The sequence below is a fragment of the Coregonus lavaretus genome (assembly GCF_964263955.1).
Source record: "Coregonus lavaretus genome assembly, chromosome: 13".
Lineage (NCBI taxonomy): Eukaryota > Metazoa > Chordata > Actinopteri > Salmoniformes > Salmonidae > Coregonus > Coregonus lavaretus.
Genome location: NC_140000.1, coordinates 52,041,980 through 52,069,195, shown reverse-complemented (window position 1 = coordinate 52,069,195; position 27,216 = coordinate 52,041,980). Strand labels below are relative to the sequence as shown.

Here is a 27,216-nt window from a genome sequence, read left to right as displayed (position 1 = left end):
CAAGACCTGTTGAATGATGTCTGATGCACAAAGCACACTACTTGAAATCTAGTATGTCAAGCTTTTTTCTGCATTTTGGTGAGCATGATTGAGGTTTCAACATGGTGATGAGTGTAAAGTTATTAGATGATGGAATGGCTTATATTTGTCTCAGCACACAAAAATGCAAAACCATGAATATATTACTTTTTCCAGACGGTGGAACCTGGGAACCATGGTTTGGAAACTTTTATGAACTGTTGGGAAGTAAGTGAATCAAAAACGACATATCCCACAGTTCAATTCACCTACTGACACTTCGTCATCGTTACTAAGCAACAGAGAGAACGCGATCAACTCCAGCTGAGCCAACTTCCCAAAATAGCTAGCTACCTAGGCTAATTAGTACGTAAAAATAGCCAAAAAGTATTCTCCGGCAAAACATTTTAATCCAAAATGTCTTCTACTTCAACATTTTCAACTTTGCAAGATATCGGGAAGCAAACAACGTCCCAGTATTCCTCTGGGTCACCCACTTGCTATCCTCATGAGTCAATGACACAGGAGACCACTGATGCGCAACCATTTCCTGCTGCGGTTCATCAGCCGTGTGCAGACACGTTTTCAACCTCCGAGGAAGAGGAGACAATGGAGGTAAGGGAGGAAACTAGGGGTAACATAGCTAAATTAATAAGGATGCTAGCTAGTTTGGCTTGTTTTCATGACACTGCTTTAGTCAGATGAGCCATGAGGCTTGGAGAATAACAAACGCTGTTTATGTTAATTACTTTGATGATGCAAGCAACTTCTCTCTCTAGCTACTCAGAGGTTCATAATAACAGCAGAAGTTTGGTGCATAAAAACAATGCATGACTTGTTCTATTGTGTACTCCAAAATATTTGATGTAGCTATGTCTCATACAGAAAAACGATGGTGTGTTGACTGAAGAGGAAGTATCCAGCTGTTTATCCAACCTGGGACACTCTGCCACTGGACTAGAGCATGTCTATCAGTTCCTCTCTGCACCTGTAAGAACACACACTTCAGGTTGATAATATGCTTTACAAGAGTAACTGTTTACCATCAGACTAATCGCAGAAGATTATCTAACAAATCTGCTTACTTTCCATTTGTGTTGCATTTATTTCCTTTTTTTGTTTTCTATGTCATGTGGAATTCAATTTCGGAATATGTCTCCATCCAGGGTCAAAATCTGAAAAATGTATCCATCCTATGCAATTACGTCCACCTTCAAAAGCTAGAACTTCCTTACAACAAAATAAAAGGTGTGTGTGTCTCATATTAACAAATGCACTGTATGCCTTGTTATGTTTATAATTACTGATATAGAAAATGTAGCTTGATTAGCCTAATTGATTAAACTACGGTTAATTTCTCATCGGTGCCCTTGGAACTTCTTCTAGGCTTCTGGTCTGGATAATAACAGTTGTGTGTCTGGTGTTGCCATCTCTCCCACTCTGCTCGCCCAACTCTCCTAATGTTTGTTGACTGGTAGATTTATCCTGTGTAAGCCACATGCCATATCTCATCATCCTGGATGCCTCCCACAATGAACTCACCGACTTCTTTGGATTCCAGCCGCCCAAGAACCTCAAGGTGGGACCTTCAGCAGACAGGATAAGACAACAGTTGATTTGTGGCTTGGGGTTTCTGTAAGCCTATAGTCCCAGAAGATGGGCTCCAATCATCATAGACCATTTATAGTGTCATTCCATATGCTTACTAAGTATTACCTACACTTGAATGACAAGGAACTTACCAGGGTTGACTTCTTCTTGTTTAGCAATGAGTTATACAGTACTAGTAGAATTTATTATACTATGCATACATTTGGTCGTTTATTTTCATATTTCTTCCTTGCAAAAAGCATTTAAAGATTGGTCCACTTGAATAATTATTCATGTTTGTTGTATTCCGCAGGAGGTCAACTTTTCCCATAACCAGATGTCAGTGATGACACATTTGTCAGCCTATTCGTCTCTGAGTAAACTGAATCTGGACTGTATCCTTTAAAAAAGCATTTACACACACACACAAACGTCAAGTTTTTATCTAGACTACTTCCTCGTTGCATACCATTCTTAACGTGTACCCTCTCTGGACAGACAACTGTTTCAGTGAGATTGGTGGTCTGCTGCATTGTGCCAGCCTCACACACCTCAGCCTGGCACACAACAAGATCTCCCGTATCAGTGGCCTGGACAACCTGCCAATCAAAGACCTCTGTCTGGTAGGTCCTAACTCCTCCACCTGCCTCTTGAATGATTTCATTTCTAACACTTTTCATGTCTGTTATATATGGAGATATCGCTTTACGTTAATAATGATATTGTTAGAAAGATTCTTAGAGATAATATTTTAGTTATTATGCTAATGTATTAATATGCCCATACTGTTGTATAGACGCAGCTCTCCAAGCACATCTGTACTGTGGTTAGTGGTTGGTCTTATGGTTTAATTAATATGGCCTACAGACTAGCACGTGTTTTCCTGTGAATCAGTTGTTTTCCGTTTTCACCTTGATGTATCTCCTCATCACCTGGTGTCTAAATTATTCCATTATGTCATCACTTTTCAAAAAGGTTATTCCCCCATTATGGTGCCAGTTATGCGTGCACACAATATTTTAGCACATCTTTCTCTTCAAACATGATAACAGCAGGTGGTGAATTTTTAACTCTTTCCCCCCGTCTCATATTTAAACCCCAGACATAATTGAGCTTCAGCTTTTCAAAGACACACCAACATGAGCTCCAGGGTGAGAGCCACCATATGGCTGTACCAGCGGGCCTCCGGACCCTTCCCTCTCCCTCTCTGACAGATGCTGGTGTCCTTTATCAAAGTGATTCCTCATCGTCAGCACGATGCAGCGTGTCCTCCCCTGTCCGGTTTCCCCCTCCCCTCTGGGGCCAGCTGCCGGCGGTGTCAGTGAGCCTGGACCATGTTCAGCCACCCCCCCCCCCCCTTTCTTCTTCCCTCACACCTCACCCCGTAGCATCCCTGTTGACAGGGAACCAGCCGCTGTCTCCATCTCCCCTCTCCCTTCCCTCTCAGCCCTCTCCTGCCCCGCTCCCTAACAGCGTGCTACAGTGAGGGAAAAAAGTATTTGATCCCCTGCTGATTTTGTACGTTTGCCCACTGACAAAGACATGATCAGTCTATAATTTTAATGGTAGGTTTATTTGAACAGTGAGAGACAGAATAACAACAACAAAATCCAGAAAACGCACGTCAAAAATGTTATAAATTGATTTGAATTTTAATGAGGGAAATAAGTATTTGACCCCTCTGCAAAACACGACTTAGTACTTGGTTGCAAAACACGACTTAGTACTTGGTTGCAAAACCCTTGTTGGCAATCACAGAGGTCAGACGTTTCTTGTAGTTGGCCACAAGGTTTGCACACATCTCAGGAGGGATTTTGTCCCACTCCTCTTTGCAGATCTTCTCCAAGTCATTAAGGTTTCGAGGCTGACGTTTGGCAACTCGAACCTACAGCTCCCTCCACAGATTTTCTATGGGATTAAGGTCTGGAGACTGGCTAGGCAACTCCAGGACCTTAATGTGCTTCTTCTTGAGCCACTCCTTTGTTGCCTTGGCCGTGTGTTTTGGGTCATTGTCATGCTGGAATACCCATCCACGACCCATTTTCAATGCCCTGGCTGAGGGAAGGAGGTTCTCACCCAAGATTTGACGGTACATGGCCCCGTCCATCGTCCCTGTGATGCGGTGAAGTTGTCCTGTCCCCTTAGCAGAAAAACACCCCCAAAGCATAATGTTTCCACCTCCATGTTTGACGGTGGGGATGGTGTTCTTAGAGTCATAGGCAGCATTCCTCCTCCTCCAAACACGGCGAGTTGAGTTGATGCCAAAGAGCTCCATTTTGGTCTCATTTGACCACAACACTTTCACCCAGTTCTCCTCTGAATCACTTCAGACGGGCCTGTATATGTGCTTTCTTGAGCAGGGGGACCTTGAGGGCGCTGCAGGATTTCAGTCCTTCACGGCGTAGTGTGTTACCAATTGTTTTCTTGGTGACTATGGTCCCAGCTGCCTTGAGATCATTGACAAGATCCTCCCGTGTAGTTCTGGGATGATTCCTCACCGTTCTCATGATCATTGCAACTCCACGAGGTGAGAACTTGCATGGTGCCCCAGGCCGAGGGAGATTGACAGTTATTTTGTGTTTCTTCCATTTGCGAATAATCGCAACAACTGTTGTCACCTTCTCACCAATCTGCTTGGCGATGGTCTTGTAGCCCATTCCAGCCTTGTGTAGGTCTACAATCTTGTCCCTGACATTCTTGGAGAGCTCTTTGTTCTTGGCCATGGTGGATTTTTTAAATCTGATTGATTGATTGCTTCTGTGGACAGGTATCTTTTATACTGGTAACAATCTGAGATTAGGAGCACTCCCTTTAAGAGTGTGCTCCTAATCTCAACTCGTTACCTGTATAAAAGACACCTGGGAGCCAGAAATCTTTCTGATTGAGAGGGGGTAAAAATACTTATTTCCCTCATTAAAATGCAAATCAATTTATAACATTTTTGACATGCGTTTTTCTGAATTGTTTTGTTGTTATTCTGTCTCTCACTGTTCAAATAAACCTACCATTAAAATTATAGACTGATCATTTCTTTGTCAGTGGGCAAACATACAAAATCAGCAGGGGATCAAATACTTTTTTCCCTCACTGTACCTGTCAGCCAGCCGCCTCTCTCAGCCCATCACACCCAGGCCTCGAGAGCTTCCAGGGCTCTGCGCGGTCACCGTCCCCCGCTGTCGGCAGCTCTCTGCCAGGCAGGCTAGCGGTGGAGGGCATGGGGGCGCTGGGGCTGGATCCTGGATGACAGCCCACGCAGGGGGAAGGTGGGGTGAGGATGGGTAGCTACAGAGGAGGAGGGATGGTGGGTTATAGAGGAGAGGAGGCCTGGTCTGTAGTGCTTTTGGCATGCCCACACCAGTGTCTGGCCAGCTGTTCACCTGTCACTCATCACCTGTCAGCCCGTACCATTGGAGCTGGCCCGTCAATCACACACACCGTCTCATGGAGAAATGTTTAACTCCTTACAGATGGGGAAGGGAACACTGTATGGTAACTTTGATAGTGGGGGTGTGGGGTGGGTATGTGCGTGTGACGTGTGTATGTGTCTGTGTGTGTGCGTGTGACTTGGGTGTGTGTACGTGGGTGTGTGTAGGAGGAGGGTGAGTTGTGTGTTAGCTTGTGTACGTTCATTGATATGTGTGTGTGTCATGTATCACATCCTCTCTATCCAGAGGGGGAATCAGATTGAGAAGATAGAGAATGTGGAGACTCTGAGAACACTGCAGGTCCTGGATCTGTCTCTGAACCGCATCACAAGTCTGTCAGGCCTGCAGAACCTCCATCTGCTGGGCTCCATCAACCTGGAGAGGAACCTGGTGAGCACAGTTCATTCCTTAATGTCCTGCTCTCTTGTCAACCTGGAGAGGAACCTGGTGAGCAAAGTTCATTCCTTAATGTCCTGCTCTCTTGTCAACCTGGAGAGGAACCTGGTGAGCACAGTTCATTCCTTAATGTCCTGCTCTCTTGTCAACCTGGAGAGGAACCTGGTGAGCACAGTTCATTCCTTAATGTCCTGCTCTCTTGTTATCTGATGTTTTTTGTGTATGATATACTGTTCTCAGATCAGTGAAATTAATGAGGCCACACACATCCATGACCTGTGCCTGCTCCGGGAGCTGAATCTACAGAGAAACCCAGTCCAGGTAGCTGCACTGCACCTACACCCAGAACACATCACTAAACTAACACCTTATCTCCCTAATGCTGTCTGCTTTCTCTGTACTGACAATAGACATATCCATGAAAATGCTGCCTCTTTCACTGTCGTTTCAACCCCAGGAGCAGCTGGACTATAGACTGGCAGTGATCTTCCTCCTTCAACACCTGACTGTCCTGGACCAGGAGAAAGTCACAGCAGAGGAGAAGGTAGGTGGATGTATGAGATGCTGATCAGTGATGGAACTTAAGGATACTAGCCAGCTGGGCTAGTAGACTGTAATTTCTACTAGCTCAGGTCCAAAATCTGCTACAGTGGGTGAAAAAAGTATTTAGTCAGCCACCAATTGTGCATGTTCTCCCACTTAAAAAGATGAGAGAGGCCTGTAATTTTCATCATAGGTACACGTAAACTATGACAGACAAAATGAGAAAAAAAAATCCAGAAAATCACATTGTAGGATTTTTAATGAATTTATTTGCAAATTATGGTGGAAAATAAGTATTTGGTCAATAACAAAAGTTTCTCAATACTTTGTTATATACCCTTTGTTGGCAATGACACAGGGCAAACGTTTTCTGTAAGTCTTCACAAGGTTTTCACACACTGTTGCTGGTATTTTGGCCCATTCCTCCATGCAGATCTCCTCTAGAGCAGTGATGTTTTGGGGCTGTCGCTGGGCAACACAGACTTTCAACTCCCTCCAAAGATTTTCTATGGGGTTGAGATCTGGAGACTGGCTAGGCCACTCCAGGACCTTGAAATGCTTCTTACAAAGCCACTCCTTCGTTGCCCGGGCGGTGTGTTTGGGATCATTGTCATGCTGAAAGACCCAGCCACGTTTCATCTTCAATGCCCTTGCTGATGGATGGAGGTTTTCACTCAAAATCTCACGATACATGGCCCCATTCATTCTTTCCTTTACACGGATCAGTCGTCCTGGTCCCTTTGCAGAAAAACAGCCCCAAAGCATGATGTTTCCACCCCCATGCTTCACAGTAGGTATGGTGTTCTTTGGATGCAACTCAGTATTCTTTGTCCTCCAAACATGACGAGTTGAGTTTTTACCAAAAAGTTCTATTTTGGTTTCATCTGACCATATGACATTCTCCCAATCCTCTTCTGGATCATCCAAATGCACTCTAGCAAACTTCAGACGGGCCTGGACATGTACTGGCTTAAGCAGGGGGACACGTCTGGCACTGCAGGATTTGAGTCCCTGGCGGCGTAGTGTGTTACTGATGGTAGGCTTTGTTACTTTGGTCCCAGCTCTCTGCAGGTCATTCACTAGGTCCCCCCGTGTGGTTCTGGGATTTTTGCTCACCGTTCTTGTGATCATTTTGACCCCACGGGGTGAGATCTTGCGTGGAGCCCCAGATCGAGGGAGATTATCAGTGGTCTTGTATGTCATCCATTTCCTAATAATTGCTCCCACAGTTGATTTCTTCAAACCAAGCTGCTTACCTATTGCAGATTCAGTCTTCCCAGCCTGGTGCAGGTCTACAATTTTGTTTCTGGTGTCCTTTGACAGCTCTTTGGTCTTGGCCATAGTGGAGCTTGGAGTGTGACTGTTTGAGGTTGTGGACAGGTGTCTTTTATACTGATAACAAGTTCAAACAGGTGCCATTAATATAGGTAACGAGTGGAGGACAGAGGAGCCCCTTAAAGAAGAAGTTACAGGTCTGTGAGAGCCAGAAATCTTGCTTGTTTGTATGTGACCAAATACTTATTTTCCACCATAATTTGCTAATAAATTCATAAAAAATCCTACAATGTGATTTTCTGGAAAAGACATTCTCAATTTGTCTGTCATAGTTGACGTGTACCTATGATGAAAATTACAGGCCTCTCTCATCTTTTTAAGTGGGAGAACTTGCACAATTGGTGGCTGACTAAATACTTTTTTCCCCACTGAATGTGATGATGGAGAAGACAACATTTCACCTGCATCTCGGGCTAGCTTGGCAAATGTTCTACTAGATTTCCATCCATGTGTGTAATACTGTGCCTATAGCAAGTGGAGGAGGGGCATCAATAACTGAGTGGCATGTTTTGCTAATTGGGACAGTGGATGCTAGCCTAGTATGTTGTTTATTAAAAACAATGGGATAGGCATATGTTTTAATGATACATACAGTACTTCTAGATAGGACTGACTTGAAATAAGATATTTATCGCCATTGTGACATATTAACGTGTTCCCCAGGTGTCGACTGTGAACAATATAACATATGAACGTCTCCCCCCGTGTTCCGCAGGTGTCGACTGTGAACATTGTGACATTTGAACGTCTCCCCCCCATGTTCCCCAGGTGTCAGCTGTGAACATTGTGATATATGAACGTCTCCCCCCCGTGTTCCGCAGGTGTCGACTGTGAACATTGTGATATATGAACGTCTCCCCCCTGTGTTCCGCAGGTGTCGACTGTGAACATTGTGACATATGAACGTCTCCACCCACCTCCCCCGTGTTCCCCAGGTGTCGACTGTGAACATTGTGATATATGAACGTCTCCCCCCCGTGTTTCCCAGGTGTCGGCTGTGAACAAGTACGACCCTCCTCTGGAGGTGGTGGCGGCCAGGGAGCACATGAGCCACATGGTATACCAGCTGATGCAGCCTCAGGTCATCTATGATAGGTAAAAACAGCAGGACCCGTCAACTACCCTGACTGGACTACCCTCCTCATAACACGACTCTCAGCCATACGATGAATAATCTAAATAAAGCTTACTTACTAAATTAACTTGTGCTCGCAATCTTTAAAAATGAAGAACCCTAGCTTTTCTGACATTTATGCTCTATTCATACATCATAGAAACTGACCTATCCCCTGGCCTAGAAAATCAGATTTTTCTGATTGGCTAGTTGTCCTGAACAACGGGAAAAAGTACTTCCTATACTTTTTATCCTTGTGCTCTCCCTCTCTCTAAATGGTGTACTATATCGTACATGTGTTGCTGTGTGTGTGTTTCCCAGCACTCTACCCAGTCTGGACTCTCCCTACCCCATGCTGGTGTTGACTGGGCCCCAGGCTTGTGGGAAGAGAGAGCTGGCCCACAAGCTCTGCCAAGAGTTTAACGACTTCTTCGCCTACGGGTGAGTCCCAAGGGCCAAATGCCACCCTATTTCTTACATAATAGTCCACTACTTTTGGCAAGCTGTGGCCAAACTCTGTGGGCTTGTATGCATCCAGAATGCCACACTAGTCCTTATATAGTGTACCAGTTTTAGCTAGCTTTGCTTCTAGGGTTTTGTGCTCATTGGAATAGACTTTATCAAAGGATGCAGTTAGCTTAAATATGAGAAGGCCTGGTCACAGGTGAAGGCTAGGGTTAGGGTTATTGTTTAGGATGGTACTAAATATATTTCCCCATCCATAGATACATGATACTTCCATACTGTTAAACCAGATGTTTAGTACTTCCAACATATGAGTGATGGCGAGTGATAAATAACCAGGTTCCCCACCACGGCAATGGAAGAAAGATACATGCAGTAAATAGAATGGTAGAGAGAGCACGTATACTGGAGCGCTGAAATCAAAAGAACATCTGCCGGACATGGCTTGTCTGTGGCTCTCACCTCACGTCTGGTTTTATTAGAAACCTCTAGACCAGGGCTCTCCAATCCAGTTCCTGGAGAGCTACCCTCCTGTAGGTTTTTGCTCCAACCTCAGTTGTAACTAACCTGATTCAGTTTATCAACCAGCCAATTATTAGAATCAGGTGCGCTAGATTAGGGTTGGAGTGAAAACCTTCTGGATGGTAGCTCTCCAGGAACAGGGTAGGAGAGCCCTGCTCTACACACACACACACACACACACACACACACACACACACACACACACACTTCCCTCTACATCCCAAAACCCACCACCACCAAGCCTCTCTCCTCTCCAGAGCTAACGTTAAAAACAGTTAATATACTTACCCCTCCTAAATGACAAGATCCAGTTGATGTGGACATTGGAGTGCTCCACCTCACCTCTATAGGGGAGTCGGAGTGTGTGCGTGCATGTGTGCATGAAAGCGAGTGTGTGGCACGTGTCTGTCTATATGTCTAGTCTGTTCGTCTTTCTGTCTCGGTATGTTGCAATACCATTATGATCCTTTGGAGTTTTGATTAATTTTTAATTTTGGATCATTGTGCGCTTGTTGATATTTACTACATTGATTGATAGGAACAAGGAACATAAGCATTTCGCTGCACCCACCATAACACCTGCTAAACTGTGTACGCGTACAATAGAATTGAGTTGCTAGCTTGTATTGCTGTATTGTATCCATTTGTCTCTTGTTGTCACAGAGTCTGCCATACCACCAGGGGTCCCTACTTTAGGGAAGAGGACGGGAGCGACTATCATTTTGTCACGGAGGAAGACTTTCAGAACATGATTCACATGGTATGTGTTTGAGATTGACTACATTGCAGTGTCACCTTGCATCCCAAATAACTATCCGTTGTGTGATCAACATTAGCGATTCTGCACCTCACCTTGCTCAAACTGATCCCCTCAAACACACTGATGGTGTGTCAGTCTGGTATTCATTTAAAGTATTTCAATTCGTAAAGATATAATGTTAAGGTTAAAAAATCTGTGGTTAGCCCTGTCCATGACACCACCACATATTCATCATACTTCAGAATTTAAATAAACAGTATGTTCATCCAGCCAGCAATTTATTTGTGAAAATGTGTGTAGCCTAGACATGACAAGTCTTCTGGTTTGAAGTTTTGTAAGCTGTTCTCTTTGTTAACTCTAAAAGACAGTAAATAAATTGTTATGTCATACTGAGTTATTAGCTACTTAAATATATTTCCTTATATCTACAATATTAGACACTTCAAAGCACAAGAGTTATCAAATATTCCCAAAGGAAGAACTCCTAGATATCCTACACGGGGGGGCCTGAGGTACTATAGAGTATGCCTGCCCGGCCAACTTTCTTTTAACTTGAGGCCCATTCGTTTTTATTTCTAAAGGTGATTATGTAAGTGCCGTGTGGCCTTTATAAATAGAGGTCTTTCTCACAGTGATATTTGGAGGGAAACCCTTTGAAGTGGGGATTCTAACCATGCACACTGTAAAGTCCAGAGGAAGTGTCTCAGGTGAAGTTCTCCAGACTGAAACCTTGATGAAGACGGCTTGCTGTGGAAACCTGGGCAGCTTTTCCTTAGACAGACTCCTTGGATCATTCAGACCACATCAGACCAGTTCAGATGTGGACCCTTCCTCCCTTACCACATACATACATCACAGACTCGTATTCCCTACCACATACACACACACACACACACACAGCTCCATCCTGAAAATGTGCCTCAATCAGCAGTCCTTGTGCTTGTTGTATTGTTCCACTTGGCCCGTCAATAGAGTAACGATAAGGGTGCTTTGTAATTTGGGCCTGATGGTTTCCAACCCTCTAAAAATAGGGGTTGAAGTTAAACCAACTGTAGCACGACAAGGGTCAAGTTCCTGAGGGAGTCTCTCAATAGGCTATCAGTAGGGCACAACTTCTATCAGAACATCAACTAGAAATGTGATATATATAGAATGTGGACATGAGAGCCTTACCAATTCTATATGTTAAATTTCTATCTGAATATTGGGAAACAGTATAGCCTACCTTGAGAGTAGGTTACAGTCCTCAGAGCTGTCCGTAGGGTCGTAAAGCGTGATGGATCGTAACGCTGAGCATACCGGCCCCAGGTGCAAGTAGACGAGGGGTCAAAGGGCGCGGCTGTGTGAACTACAGGGTAGCAGGGGAAGTGATGGTACCTCTGACTGCAGGGTCAGGAGTTTACCTCACAGGTGGGGACATTATAGCTGCGGTTGTTACTCTTCTCTGGACATAGCAGTGTGTTCGTGTAGGACCCTGTAGGTTTTGGAATATGAATTTGACTCTTAACTTTAAGTAAATGTTGCACCCCACGATAGTTGACTGTCCCAACTTACAGCTTTCTGTTAACTTTTCTTTTCTCTCTTTCTGTCTGTCCCCCCCCCCCCCGTCTCCCTCTCTCCGTCTGTCTGTCTCTCTTTCTCTCCTTCTCCCTCTTCTCTCAGGGTAAATTCATCCAGACGATGCAGTACGCGGGCCACTGGTATGGTCTGTCTCGTGAGGCCATAGAAGACGTGGCCAGGGAGGGCCTGGCCTGCTGTGTGCACCTGGAGCTGGAGGTTGGTGTCAACACACACACATTCACATAGCCCAGCAGTATGAAATTGAAAGGCTAATTTTCTCTCTACTGTTCTCCCAGGGCGTGTTCAGTCTGAAGAACAGCCACTTTGAGCCGCGATACATCCTGATGATCCCCACAGACAAGGAGCAGTACGGCGGGCGGCTGAGGACCAGAGCTCTGTACACTCAGACCCAGATAGAGACGGCTGTAGCCCGCGTGGACACATATGCCCTGATCAACAGAGAACGCCCAGGCTTCTTCGACAACGTCATCCCCTGTGGTACGTAGCTGATGATGATGATGATGATGATGATGATGATGCAGACCAGTATATAGAATATAGATATGTTTGGACACACCTACTCATTCAAGGGTTTTTCTTTATTTTTGCTATTTTTTACATTGTAGGATAATAGTGAAGACATCAAAACTATGAAATATCACATATGGAATCATGTAGTAACCAAAAAAGTGTTAAACAAATCAAAATATATTTGATATTTGAGATTCTTCAAATAGCCACCCTTTGCCTTGATGACAGCTTTGCACACTCTTGACAATGTATACACTGTATTTCTGGTCAATTTGATGTTATTTTAATGGACAGAAAAATTGCTTTTCTTTCGAAAACAAGGACATTTCTAAGTGACCCCAAACCCCAAACAAAGTTCATGTTCTGTTATCTCTTACCCAAATAATGTTGTTGGCGTATCCTTTATTCGTATGTGTCCAAAGCATAAATTGGAGTAAAAATACTTTAAAAACCCCACCTCAAACTTATATCGCAAACAGACCGTTTAAAAAAATGTCATGTTGGCTCATTGGCTGAGCTGGCCAATCAATCACATTTTTATTTGTCACATGCGCCGAATACAGCAGGTGTAGACCTTACCGTGAAATGCTTACTTACAAGCCCTTAACCAACAATGCAGTTTTATGAAAAATAACAGTAAGAAAATATTTACGAAATAAACTAACGTTAAAAAAAATCAAGAGCAAAAATAAAATAACAATAACGAGGCTATATACAGAGGCTACCGGTACTGAGTCAATGTGTTAGTCGATGTAATAACAGTAGGGAGGCTATATACAGGGGCTACCGGTACTGAGTCAATGTGTGGGGGTACAGGTTAGTCAAGGTAATTTAGGTAATATGTACATGTAGGTAGGGGTAAAGTGACTATGCAGTCTACTCGTATGAATATTTTTAATGACCAGTATACGCCCACACCATTCTGTTGGAGTACGCCCACACCATTCCAACACAGGAAAGCTGCTTTGTAACAGTGGGGGAAAAAAGTATTTAGTCAGCCACCAATTGTGCAAGTTCTCCCACTTAAAAAGATGAGAGAGGCCTGTAATTTTCATCATAGGTACACGTCAACTATGACAGACAAAATGAGAAAAAAAATCCAGAAAATCACATTGTAGGATTTTTAATGAATTTATTTGCAAATTATGGTGGAAAATAAGTATTTGGTCACATACAAACAAGCAAGATTTCTGGCTCTCACAGACCTGAAACTTCTTCTTTAAGAGGCTCCTCTGTCCTCCACTCGTTACCTGTATTAATGGCACCTGTTTGAACTTGTTATCAGTATAAAAGACACCTGTCCACAACCTCAAACAGTCACACTCCAAACTCCACTATGGCCAAGACCAAAGAGCTGTCAAAGGACACCAGAAACAAAATTGTAGACCTGCACCAGCCTGGGAAGACTGAATCTGCAATAGGTAAGCAGCTTGGTTTGAAGAAATCAACTGTGGGAGCAATTATTAGGAAATGGAAGACATACAAGACCACTGATAATCTCCCTCGATCTGGGGCTCCACGCAAGATCTCACCCGTGGGGTCAAAATGATCACAAGAACGGTGAGCAAAATCCCAGAACCACACGGGGGGACCTAGTGAATGACCTGCAGAGAGCTGGGACCAAAGTAACAAAGCCTACCATCAGTAACACACTACGCCGCCAGGGACTCAAATCCTGCAGTGCCAGACGTGTCCCCCTGCTTAAGCCAGTACATGTCCAGGCCCGTCTGAAGTTTGCTAGAGTGCATTTGGATGATCCAGAAGAGGATTGGGAGAATGTCATATGGTCAGATGAAACCAAAATATAACTTTTTGGTAAAAACTCAACTCGTCGTGTTTGGAGGACAAAGAATGCTGAGTTGCATCCAAAGAACACCATACCTACTGTGAAGCATGGGGGTGGAAACATCATGCTTTGGGGCTGTTTTACTGCAAAGGGACCAGGACGACTGATCCGTGTAAAGGAAAAAATGAATGGGGCCATGTATCGTGAGATTTTGAGTGAAAACCTCCTTCCATCAGCAAGGGCATTGAAGATGAAACGTGGCTGGGTCTTTCAGCATGACAATGATCCCAAACACACCGCCCGGGCAACGAAGGAGTGGCTTCGTAAGAAGCATTTCAAGGTCCTGGAGTGGCCTAGCCAGTCTCCAGATCTCAACCCCATAGAAAATCTTTGGAGGGAGTTGAAAGTCTGTGTTGCCCAGCGACAGCCCCAAAACATCACTGCTCTAGAGGAGATCTGCATGGAGGAATGGGCCAAAATACCAGCAACAGTGTGTGAAAACCTTGTGAAGACTTACAGAAAACGTTTGACCTGTGTCATTGCCAACAAAGGGTATATAACAAAGTATTGAGAAACTTTTGTTATTGACCAAATACTTATTTTCCACCATAATTTGCAAATAAATTCATTAAAAATCCTACAATGTGATTTTCTGGATTTGTTTTTCTCATTTTGTCTGTCATAGTTGACGTGTACCTATGATGAAAATTACAGGCCTCTCTCATCTTTTTAAGTGGGAGAACTTGCACAATTGGTGGCTGACTAAATACTTTTTCTCTCTCTCTCTCTCTCTTCCCCGTCTCTCTCTGTCTTCCCCTGTCTCTCTCTCTCTGTCTTCCCCTGTCTCTCTCTCTCTCTGTCTTCCCCTGTCTCTCTCTCTCTGTCTTCCTCTGTCTTTCTCTCTCTTTCTTCCTCTGTCTCTCTCTCTCTCTGTCTTCCCCTGGCTCTCTCTCTGTCTTCCCCTGTCTCTCTCTCTCTGTCTTCCCCTGTCTCTCTCTCTCTGTCTTCCCCTGTCTCGCTCTCTGTCTTCCCCTGTCTCTCTCTCTGTCTTCCCCTGTAATTTTCATCATAGGTACACGTCAACTATGACAGACAAAATGAGATTTTTTTTCCAGAAAATCACATTGTAGGATTTTTAATTAATTTATTTGCAAATTATGGTGGAAAATAAGTATTTGGTCAATAACAAAAGTTTCTCAATACTTTGTTTTATACCCTTTGTTGGCAATGACACAGGTCAAACGTTTTCTGTAAGTCTTCACAAGGTTTTCACACACTGTTGCTGGTATTTTGGCTCATTCCTCCATGCAGATCTCCTCTAGAGCAGTGATGTTTTGGGGCTGTCGCTGGGCAACACGGACTTTCAACTCCCTCCAAAGATTTTCTATGGGGTTGAGATCTGGAGACTGGCTAGGCCACTCCAGGACCTTGAAATGCTTCTTACGAAGCCACTCCTTCGTTGCCCGGGCGGTGTGTTTGGGATCATTGTCATGCTGAAAGACCCAGCCACGTTTCATCTTCAATGCCCTTGCTGATGGAAGGAGGTTTTCACTCAAAATCTCACGATACATGGCCCCATTCATTCTTTCCTTTACACGGATCAGTCGTCCTGGTCCCTTTGCAGAAAAACAGCCCCAAAGCATGATGTTTCCACCCCCATGCTTCACAGTAGGTATGGTGTTCTTTGGATGCAACTCAGCATTCTTTGTCCTCCAAACACGACGAGTTGAGTTTTTACCAAAAAGTTATATTTTGGTTTCATCTGACCATATGACATTCTCCCAATCCTCTTCTGGATCATCCAAATGCACTCTAGCAAACTTCAGACGGGCCTGGACATGTACTGGCTTAAGCAGGGGGACACGTCTGGCACTGCAGGATTTGAGTCCCTGGCGGCGTAGTGTGTTACTGATGGTAGGCTTTGTTACTTTGGTCCCAGCTCTCTGCAGGTCATTCACTAGGTCCCCCCGTGTGGTTCTGGGATTTTTGCTCACCGTTCTTGTGATCATTTTGACCCCACGGGGTGAGATCTTGCGTGGAGCCCCAGATCGAGGGAGATTATCAGTGGTCTTGTATGTCTTCCATTTCCTAATAATTGCTCCCACAGTTGATTTCTTCAAACCAAGCTGCTTACCTATTGCAGATTCAGTCTTCCCAGCCTGGTGCAGGTCTACAATTTTGTTTCTGGTGTCCTTTGACAGCTCTTTGGTCTTGGCCATAGTGGAGTTTGGAGTGTGACTGTTTGAGGTTGTGGACAGGTGTCTTTTATACTGATAACAAGTTCAAACAGGTGCCATTAATACAGGTAACGAGTGGAGGACAGAGGAGCCTCTTAAAGAAGAAGTTACAGGTCTGTGAGAGCCAGAAATCTTGCTTGTTTGTATGTGACCAAATACTTATTTTCCACCATAATTTGCAAATAAATTCATTAAAAATCCTACAATGTGATTTTCTGGATTTTTTTCCTCAATTTGTCTGTCATAGTTGACGTGTACCTATGATGAAAATTACAGGCCTCTCTCATCTTTTTAAGTGGGAGAACTTGCACAATTGGTGGCTGACTAAATACTTTTTTTCCCCACTGTACTTCATTACCATTTGTTGGAAGGAAAAGTATTTCACTCATATTGTAATTAATTATAGGTCATATTTCATAGAAATCTGGAAACACTGGACAGTTACTTTAGGAGATGCATTTAAAGCACATTAGGTGTCCAGCGAGGGAGATTTACTTGCAGCTAGCGACTAGAACTAGCTGCAAAAAACACTCAAATTGGACAGTTTTATCTCTATCTCTTCATTCAAAGACTCAATCATGGACACTCTTACTGACACTTGTGGCTGCTTCGCTTGATGTATTGTTGTCTCTACCTTCTTGCCTTTGTGCTTTTGTCTGTGCCCAACAATGTTTGTACCATGTTTGTGCTGCAACCATGTTGTTCTGCTGCCATGTTGTGTTGCTACCATGTTGTTGTCATGTTGTGTTGCTACCATGCTGTGTTGTCTTAGGTCTCTCTTTATGTAGTGTTGTGGTGTCTCTCTTGTCATGATGTGTTTTGTCCTACATTATAATTTTTTGCCCAGGCCACGTCCCCGCAGGAGGCATTTTTGCCTCTTGGTAGGCCGTCATTGTAAATAAGAATTTGTTCTTAACTGACTTGCCTAGTTAAATAAAGGTTAAATAAAACAATACATAAAATAAAAACTTCGTACGTTTATCAAATCCCTGTGAAGGATCTCAGACATGCTGAGAGGCTGCTAATGAACTGAACCACGAGTTTATCACATTTTCATATTTCATTTCTTCTGTGCGATCTGTTTATAAGCAACTCATTAAAGTGGAACTGACAGCATTTTAACAACATGAAATCTTATTAAAATCTGTTCATATACACCCCCAGGAAGAATATGACTCTTCTTGACAAGCCATCACTTAGATATGGTCATTTTCATAAATTCATAGAATGTTTGTGAATGAAGTATAGTAAGGTATTTGTGAAAATTCTAGAGCAATATAGAGTGGGAAAGCTGTGTGCGTTTGGACAATTTAATAGACACTGCAGTAAATACAACCTAATAAAAACATCTGTCTTGTCCAGGACTGGAGTCTGCAGACTGGTGTGCCATAGCTAATCAGAGCTACAGTAGGCCTATATGCAAATAAGCCATTTGCCACATGAGCCTGCCATCATTCACTTTGAACTGGACTGTGTTTACGGGCAGTAGCAACAGCACAACTTTAGATCATTAGAACGCATTCGCCAAAAAATACACCTGAATGGATTTCTGCAAATATGTAAATACCAAGGGAGTCCTCTTACACTTGGATACATCATGGTGCTATTGATCAAACAACCATGAAAAGGTATGCTATCTCTCCCTCAGTTATGCACATCAACAACAAGATCAACAACTAATGTTTTAGCCAGATAAGCTCAAATCTAACGAGGAAACATTAGATAAACCCTTTCAAACCTTTTCAGCTAGTTGGCCATGAAAATTGCACTGAGAAACGTTGGGATTAGTAGCCTGATCATCCTTCTGCAGCTTGCCTGCCAATGCATGCTTGTCCGAACCCACATTTTGACAACTGAATGGGACCTTCCCTGCCTGCCCTCCCATTTGATTGATGCTAAAATACATTTGATTGACAACTAAGGGTACGGTCATAAATTGCCTCCAGTCTGTCAGAGTGAGCTCTGGGTCGTTCCTAAATTCAGAGCGCACACTGCAGTCTTAACACAGGAAGCTCTGACCGAGGAGTAGTGTTGAACCGAACGTTCCTCAGAACAGCAGTCAAGCGCCCAAGCTAACTGGCTAAAGTTTGTTAGCTACTTCCAGACACAAATGATATAACACCTCACTGGTTAGGCTGTTTACGTTATCTAGAGCGTTAGTGACTAACTGTGCTACTGGCAACAATTTAATTACTTTTTTTGCAGACACTGGTCATATTCAGTGGGTGTTGCGCTTTCACAAATTCTTCAGGTATTCTGCGCTCTGGCACACTCAGACAACTGCTCTGAAATCGCAGTAGATAGCCAGAGTGAATTTCTGAACGCAAGAGATGTGCTGACTGGATAACGGTCATTCAAGTTCAGCATAGCTAGATAGATAGCTAGCTAGCAAAGCAATTAACATTAACATTTCTTGCTAGCTAACCAAATGACACCTGCATCTCTAGCTGTTGCCACCGAAAAATGAAATGAGGGGGAAAAAGTAGGTCACTCACCCACTCTTCCAATGACATGACATCCTCCCAGGAGCTAGCTAGCTATCTAGCTAACGTTAGGCTCCGTGTTTTTAGCTTGCTAAATAAATAGCTACATAAATAGATACGCTAGCCTATTAGCCACGTTATGACTGACTTATGATCATTGCCCTTGATAGTTTGATTGTATTGAAATTCCCAGCCTTAGTTACATTCGTCCGTTTTTGTCCAAAATATTGAGTAATTGAAACTAAAACAGTGCCTCCCGAATGGCTGGAGGCAGCAAACAATGTACCAGGCCAGCTGTGATTTACAACCTGTTAGCAATATCTATTGGACTACCAAGAAATGTATTGGTGAATTTATTTTAATCATGTATTGAGCTTCATCCATCTATTCTGCAAACAATGTCTTACTGTACGTCATGGAATTTTGAGTCAAATATAACCTATTTTTATAACTTCCCTATAAAGTTGGTTTTGTAGCATAAACTGTGAATTTGATATATTTTTTTACTGATATTATGATTGTGTGTTTGTTTCTTATCTGCAAAGTAGTTAAAACGCTTTCAGTTCTACTTTAAATTACAGTCATCATTCTGATCTACTATAGTGTACATCTTTTACATTTAATCTGTTCCATTATTGTATTTGTCATACTACCGTGTGTGTGTGTGGACAAGACAGGGATGTGAAGAAAGATAAGCGGACTTGCTGTACTAATGTATGAAGATAATTTTAATACTGTGTGTGCGTGTGTGTGTTCAGATGAACTAGTGGAGGCCTACAGGACCTTGAGGCAGGTGGTGAAGGAGTATCTGGGAGTGGAGGAGCAGGGAGGAGAGGACCAGAGCACCACAGACACCCTAGACAACACCTCTACAGGTGTGTGTGTGTGTGTGTGTGTGTGTGTGTGTGTGTGTGTGTGTGTGTGTGTGCATTACAGCACATATACACTACATTTCCAAAAGTATGTGGACACCTGCTCGTCGAACATCTCATTCCAAAATCATGGCCATTAAATATGTATGGAGTTGGTCCCCCCTTTGCTGCTATAACCTCCTCCAATCTTCTGGGAAGGCTTTCCACTAAAAGGGGACTTGCTTCCATTCAGCCACAAAAGCATTAGTGAGGTCGGGCACTGATTTTGGGCGATTAGGCCTTGCTCGCAGTCCGCGTTCCAGTTCATCCCAAAGGTGTTCAATGGGGTTGAAGTCAGGGCTCTGTGTAGGCCAGTCAAGTTCTTCCACACCGATCTCAACAAACCATTTCTGTATGGACCTCGCTTTGTGCACCCCCCGGGGGCATTGTCATGCTGAAACAGGAAAGGGCCTTCCCCAAACTGTTGCCACAAAGTTGGAAGCACAGAATCGTCTAGAATGTCATTATATGCTGTAGCGTTAAGATTTCCCTTCACTGGAACTAAGGGGCCTAGCCCGAACCATGAAAAACAGCCCCAGACCATTATTCCGCCACCAAACTTTACAGTTGGCACTATGCATTGGGACAGGTAGCGTTCCCCTGGCATCCGCCAAACCCAGATTTGTCCGTCTGACTGTCAGATGGTGAAGCGTGATTCATCACCCCAGAGAACGCGTTTCCACTGCTCCAGAGTCCAATGGCGGCGAGCTTTATACCACTCCAGCCGAAGCTTGGCATTACCAATGGTGAACTTACGCTTGTGGAAGCAGTTCTTGTGCTGACATTGCTTCCAGAGGCAGTTTTGAACTTGGTAGTGATTGTTGCAACCGAGGACAGATGGCATCCTATGACAGTGCCACATTGAAAATCACTGAGCTCTTCAGTAAGGCCATTCTACAGCCAATGTGTGTCTATGGAGCTCGATTTTATACACCTGTCAGCCACGGGTGTGGCTGAAATAGCCGAATCCACTAATTTTAAGGGGTGTCCATATACTTTTGTGTGTATATATAGTGTATGTGCTACCAAGTATGTCATTGATGTCTGTGACAGAGTTGAAGAGGGACTCCTTAGTGGACGAGGCGCCCCCAGCCCCCTCCACCAGGCCAGAGACAGCCTTTAAGTCCCACTCCGCTCCAGACATGGACCCCTCGGACCACAACTATAGGAACTACTACAGCAAGGTCCAGACCCAGCTCACCCCACAGAAGACCTCGGCAGTGAGTCACAACACACACACACACACACGTCAGTAGTCACCAACCCTGCTCCTGGACAACTATGGTATTCAGGCTTTTGTTTCAGCCCAGCACTAATTTGTCTGATTCAACCAATCAAGGTCTTGGTGAGCAGTTGATTAGTTGTTTCTGACTGATCCAGCCCTGAGGAACCAGGTGTGTGCACTCTCTGGCCAAACGGTGACATTGATTAATCAACGTAGTGCCAGGAAGAAAGAGAACAGCTGGACTGTAGACCTGGAGGACAGGAGTCAGGCACCTAGGGTCACAAAGGCAGGGTATAGTACCGGTAGTTTGGCAACCCTAGGTGAACCCCCTATACCAAGTCTGACTGCCTTGTGCTATTGATCACAATGATCTAGATCAGGGGTATTCAACTCTTACCCTACGAGGTCCAGAGCCTGCTGGTTTTCTGTTCTTCCTGATAATTAATTGCATACACCTGGTGTCCCAGGTCTAAATCACTCCCTGATTAGAGGGGAACAATGAAAAAATGCAGCGGAACTGGCTTCGAGGTCCAGAGTTGAGTTTGAGGGATCTAGCTCAATCATCATCATTATTCATCCACGCCAGTGTCATGTTTGAATACTTTATCTCTCTCTGGGCCGTAGGAGCTGGCCTCCATCCACAGACACAGCATCATGTTTAAATACTTTATCTCTCTCTCTGGGCCGTAGGAGCTGGCCTCCATTCACAGACACAGCATCATGTTTAAATACTTTATCTCTCTCTCTGGGCCGTAGGAGCTGGCCTCCATCCACAGACACAGCATCATGTTTGAATACTTTATCTCTCTCTCTGGGCCGTAGGAGCTGGCCTCCATTCACAGACACAGCATCATGTTTAAATACTTTATCTCTCTCTCTGGGCCGTAGGAGCTGGCCTCCATTCACAGACACAGCATCATGTTTAAATACTTTATCTCTCTCTCTGGGCCGTAGGAGCTGGCCTCCATTCACAGACACAGCATCATGTTTAAATACTTTATCTCTCTCTCTGGGCCGTAGGAGCTGGCCTCCATCCACAGACGGCAGCAACTGGTCAGAGAGGCTCTGATGGGGAAGAGTCCCAGAGCCTACACCCAGCTCTTCAAGAGGTACACTATACCCTACCACTCAGGCTTGATTGGAGTGTACACTTCAAATCAACAGCTATTCTAGGCATCAACAGCCTCCTCTGTTGTCCTGATTGGCCACAATTGACCCTGATGTTGAAGTGGCAGGTTACAAGGTCATGTGGTAGAATGGTGTTGTATTGTATGCCAACAGCAGAGGGAGCTAGAGAGGTCAAGGTGAAAAGTGCGTGTGTGTGTGCGTGCCTGCATGCGTGTGTGTGTGTGTGGCCTCTCAGTTAGGACCCTAGGTTCTTCAAAGACTGATCCAGTAAGTCATTGTACAACTCTGTTCACCAAATACCAGTGCTGTAGATTTAGCCAGTCAGCCATCTCCTCTCATGTTCCGACCCAGAGCTATTCTCTCTCTGGTGGACCTGCTCTCCAATGGACTGGACCTGAACTCATATGGCTTGGTAATCAGCTCTAACCACCCACAAGGCTGTGTGTGTGTGTGTGTGTGTGTGTGTGTGTGTGTGTGTGTGTGTGTGTGTGTGTGTGTGTGTGTGTGTGTGTGTGTGTGTGTGTGTGTGTGTGTGTGTGTGTGTGTGTGTGTGTGTGTGGGGTGGAGTAAAGTTCACCCCCACTGCCATTCACACTCTAGCTGACAGGAGATATACTGTATGTGAAGTTCTGCATAATGTCTCATCATGACTATGTTTTCAGATGCATATTGGGTAGGATGGTCACCTTCAGAACAATACCAACTGTGTGTGTTTTATATTTTATGTGTGAGAAACGCATACAAACATCTCTTGAGACTAAAGGTAGTTAGCGATGCACTGTGTAAACAGCAATATCAGGCCGACTTCTGCAACGACTAACAGTATGAATCACAAGGCTCCATAGCTATCAGGTTGCGTGAAGCGCACCTGTGCACATGCACAGATATTTTCTCTGAGTGCTACGTCTTGCATCGCGCTCAGCTGCAATATCCTGCTTCTCCTGGCAACCTCATCGCTGAGTCTCAGTTTAAAGTGCTAGATTTGATATCAGATGTTGTTTAGGTAGAACAAAGCTCTGCATGTCACCAATGTGTTGCAGCTGCAGTCTCTTATCAAGCTAGTGACGCTATCATGTTATGACATGTTATGTGTAGGATTTATGTGTGTGTGTTTCCCAGGTGTGTTCACACAGCTCCATCATCATTGGCCTCTCAGATGCAGCGGGACCCCGCCCTCTCATCCCCCATGATGCCTAGAGCCAGCCATGCCGGACAACACAACCACTCAGAGAATAACAGGTATATACCCAACACACACACACACACCCTATTATAGACTGAACTTTTATAGCCTCAACTATATCCGCTACTGTTGTTTTTAGACAGTATAGTCCCCTAGGGGACTGTCTAGCATCGATTGTGTAATGCTGATCTTTATTATTTTCTAATAGACTAAAACGTACCTACCTGCACGGTTCCAATCTCTCTTATTATGATTGCTCAAGAGTAGTGCACACACTTGTATTAGTATTCACTGGCTGACCTTACGCGTTCAAGAGTTTCTCCTTTACTGAGTTCTCAGGTAACAACTCCACACTTTGGGGACAAGTCTCTGCACACCTATACGTTCAGATGGATACAGTGGGGAAAAAAAGTATTTAGTCAGCCACCAATTGTGCAAGTTCTCCCACTTAAAAAGATGAGAGAGGCCTGTAATTTTCATCATAGGTACACGTCAACTATGACACGTCAACTATGACAGACAAATTGAGGACAAAAATCCAGAAAATCACATTGTAGGATTTTTTATGAATTTATTTGCAAATTATGGTGGAAAATAAGTATTTGGTCACATACAAACAAGCAAGATTTCTGGCTCTCACAGACCTGAAACTTCTTCTTTAAGAGGCTCCTCTGTCCTCCACTCGTTACCTGTATTAATGGCACCTGTTTGAACTTGTTATCAGTATAAAAGACACCTGTCCACAACCTCAAACAGTCACACTCCAAACTCCACTATGGCCAAGACCAAAGAGCTGTCAAAGGACACCAGAAACAAAATTGTAGACCTGCACCAGGCTGGGAAGACTGAATCTGCAATAGGTAAGCAGCTTGGTTTGAAGAAATCAACTGTGGGAGCAATTATTAGGAAATGGAAGACATACAAGACCACTGATAATCTCCCTCGATCTGGGGCTCCACGCAAGATCTCACCCGTGGGGTCAAAATGATCACAAGAACGGTGAGCAAAATCCCAGAACCACACGGGGGGACCTAGTGAATGACCTGCAGAGAGCTGGGACCAAAGTAACAAAGCCTACCATCAGTAACACACTACGCCGCCAGGGACTCAAATCCTGCAGTGCCAGACGTGTCCCCCTGCTTAAGCCAGTACATGTCCAGGCCCGTCTGAAGTTTGCTAGAGTGCATTTGGATGATCCAGAAGAGGATTGGGAGAATGTCATATGGTCAGATGAAACCAAAATATAACTTTTTGGTAAAAACTCAACTCGTCGTGTTTGGAGGACAAAGAATGCTGAGTTGCATCCAAAGAACACCATACCTACTGTGAAGCATGGAGGTGGAAACATTATGCTTTGGGGCTGTTTTACTGCAAAGGGACCAGGACGACTGATCCGTGTAAAGGAAAGAATGAATGGGGCCATGTATCGTGAGATTTTGAGTGAAAACCTCCTTCCATCAGCAAGGGCATTGAAGATGAAACGTGGCTGGGTCTTTCAGCATGACAATGATCCCAAACACACCGCCCGGGCAACGAAGGAGTGGCTTCGTAAGAAGCATTTCAAGGTCCTGGAGTGGCCTAGCCAGTCTCCAGATCTCAACCCCATAGAAAATCTTTGGAGGGAGTTGAAAGTCTGTGTTGCCCAGCGACAGCCCCAAAACATCACTGCTCTAGAGGAGATCTGCATGGAGGAATGGGCCAAAATACCAGCAACAGTGTGTGAAAACCTTGTGAAGACTTACAGAAAACGTTTGACCTGTGTCATTGCCAACAAAGGGTATATAACAAAGTATTGAGAAACTTTTGTTATTGACCAAATACTTATTTTCCACCATAATTTGCAAATAAATTCATTAAAAATCCTACAATGTGATTTTCTAGATTTGTTTTTCTCATTTTGTCTGTCATAGTTGACGTGTACCTATGATGAAAATTACAGGCCTCTCTCATCTTTTTAAGTGGGAGAACTTGCACAATTGGTGGCTGACTAAATACTTTTTCTCTCTCTCTCTTCCCCGTCTCTCTCTCTCTGTCTTCCCCTGTCTCTCTCTCTGTCTTCCCCTGTCTCTCTCTCTGTCTTCCCCTGTCTCTCTCTCTGTCTTCCCCTGTCTCTCTCTCTCTGTCTTCCCCTGTCTCTCTCTCTCTGTCTTCCCCTGTCTCTCTCTCTCTGTCTTCCCCTGTCTCTCTCTCTCTGTCTTCCCCTGTCTCTCTCTCTCTGTCTTCCCCTCTCTCTCTCTCTGTCTTCCCCTGTCTCTCTCTCTGTCTTCCCCTGTCTCTCTCTCTCTGTCTTCCTCTGTCTTTCTCTCTCTTTCTTCCTCTGTCTCTCTCTCTCTGTCTTCCCCTGTCTCTCTCTCTCTCTGTCTTCCCCTGGCTCTCTCTCTGTCTTCCCCTGTCTCTCTCTCTCTGTCTTCCCCTGGCTCTCTCTCTGTCTTCCCCTGTCTCTCTCTCTGTCTTCCCCTCTCTCTCTCTCTGTCTTCCCCTCTCTCTCTCTCTGTCTTCCCCTGTCTCTCTCTCTCTGTCTTCCTCTGTCTTTCTCTCTCTTTCTTCCTCTGTCTCTCTCTCTCTGTCTTCCCCTGTCTCTCTCTCTCTCTGTCTTCCCCTGTCTCTCTCTCTCTGTCTTCCCCTGTCTCTCTCTCTCTGTCTTCCCCTGTCTCTCTCTCTCTGTCTTCCCCTGTCTCTCTCTCTGTCTTCGCCCCTCTCTCTCTCTGTCTTCCCCTGTCTCTCTCTCTCTGTCTTCCCCTGTCTCTCTCTCTGTGTCTTCCCCCGTCTCTCTCTCTCTGTCTTCCCCTGTCTCTCTCTCTCTGTCTTCCCCTGTCTCTGTCTTCCCCTGTCTCTCTCTCTCTGTCTTCCCCTGTCTCTCTCTCTCTGTCTTCCCCTGTCTCTCTCTCTCTGTCTTCCCCTGTCTCTGTCTTCCCCTGTCTCTCTCTCTCTGTCTTCCCCTGTCTCTCTCTCTCTGTCTTCCCCTGTCTCTCTCTCTCTGTCTTCCCCTGTCTCTCTCTCTCTGTCTTCCCCTGTCTCTCTCTCTCTGTCTTCCCCTCTCTCTCTCTCTCTGTCTTCCCCTCTCTCTCTCTCTCTGTCTTCCCCTGTCTCTCTCTCTCTGTCTTCCCCTGTCTCTGTCTTCCTCTGTCTTCCCCTGTCTCTGTCTTCCCCTGTCTCTCTCTCTCTGTCTTCCCCTGTCTCTCTCTCTCTGTCTTCCCCTGTCTCTCTCTCTCTGTCTTCCCCTGTCTCTCTCTCTTTGTCTTCCCATTTCTCTCTCTCTCTGTCTTCCCCTGATTCTCTCTCTCCCCTGGTTTCAGCTCTGATGACTCCCGTGCTAGTTCTGGCCTGTCCATTCCCAGCTCAGCAGGGGCCTTCTCGGAGACAGCAGGGCCAGTGGGGTGTTCAGACCTGGGCTTGGACACCACCGTGGAGCCCCTGGATGTCTCCTCTCTGGGACACAACCTGGACATGCTCAAAGGTGACTAACCCTCACTCATTTTTTAACCAATGACTTGCTCCCTGTCTCTGTATCTCTCTCTGTCTCTGCCTTTCTTCATGTCTCTCTCTCTAGCAGGTGGACATTATGTGACAACGCTTATTGGGACTGGTGCTGATACATACTTCTACCTCACAGAACTGTGTTGGCTAGTCATACATTTTCCATCTCTTTCTCTCTCTCTCTCTGTTCCCTCCATACTTTCTAGTGTGATTATCTTGTTCTAGATCAAATGTATGATAATCTATGTCTCCTCCCAAGATATACTGGTTATGGATCCTCTTTATATATGAAAAGCACACATCTTTCCAAGTATTAGTAACTCATTGGTTGTGTACTTTTTTCTCCCCCAGATCAAGTAGAATCGGGCCACACTCCTGACACCCCTCGCCCCGGCTCCGAGCTTCTCTCTCCAGGCACCACCGTCACCACGGCACGCCCAGGCTCCAACGCCAAACCCATCCTGCCACCTATCCCGTCCGGACGCAAGACCCCCTGCCCCGGACCCAGCCCTAGCCCCAGACCCTGA

The 27,216-nt window shown here is 44.8% G+C and overlaps 1 protein-coding gene across 1 annotated transcript; it reads left to right on the top strand.

The window, feature by feature from the left end:
- Window positions 1–435: 435 nt before the first annotated feature.
- lrguk (leucine-rich repeats and guanylate kinase domain containing) lies at window positions 436–27,216 on the top strand (the record flags this gene model as incomplete). Its single annotated transcript, XM_084174537.1, has 20 exons — window positions 436–633; window positions 904–1,008; window positions 1,185–1,266; window positions 1,497–1,597; window positions 1,922–2,003; window positions 2,107–2,231; window positions 5,280–5,423; window positions 5,670–5,750; window positions 5,887–5,973; window positions 8,296–8,402; window positions 8,743–8,862; window positions 10,072–10,168; window positions 11,831–11,944; window positions 12,025–12,226; window positions 19,524–19,640; window positions 20,730–20,896; window positions 21,922–22,010; window positions 23,149–23,268; window positions 26,509–26,669; window positions 27,041–27,216. 20 exons carry the CDS (start codon window positions 436–438, stop codon window positions 27,214–27,216), a joined length of 2,475 nt encoding a protein of 824 aa, XP_084030663.1.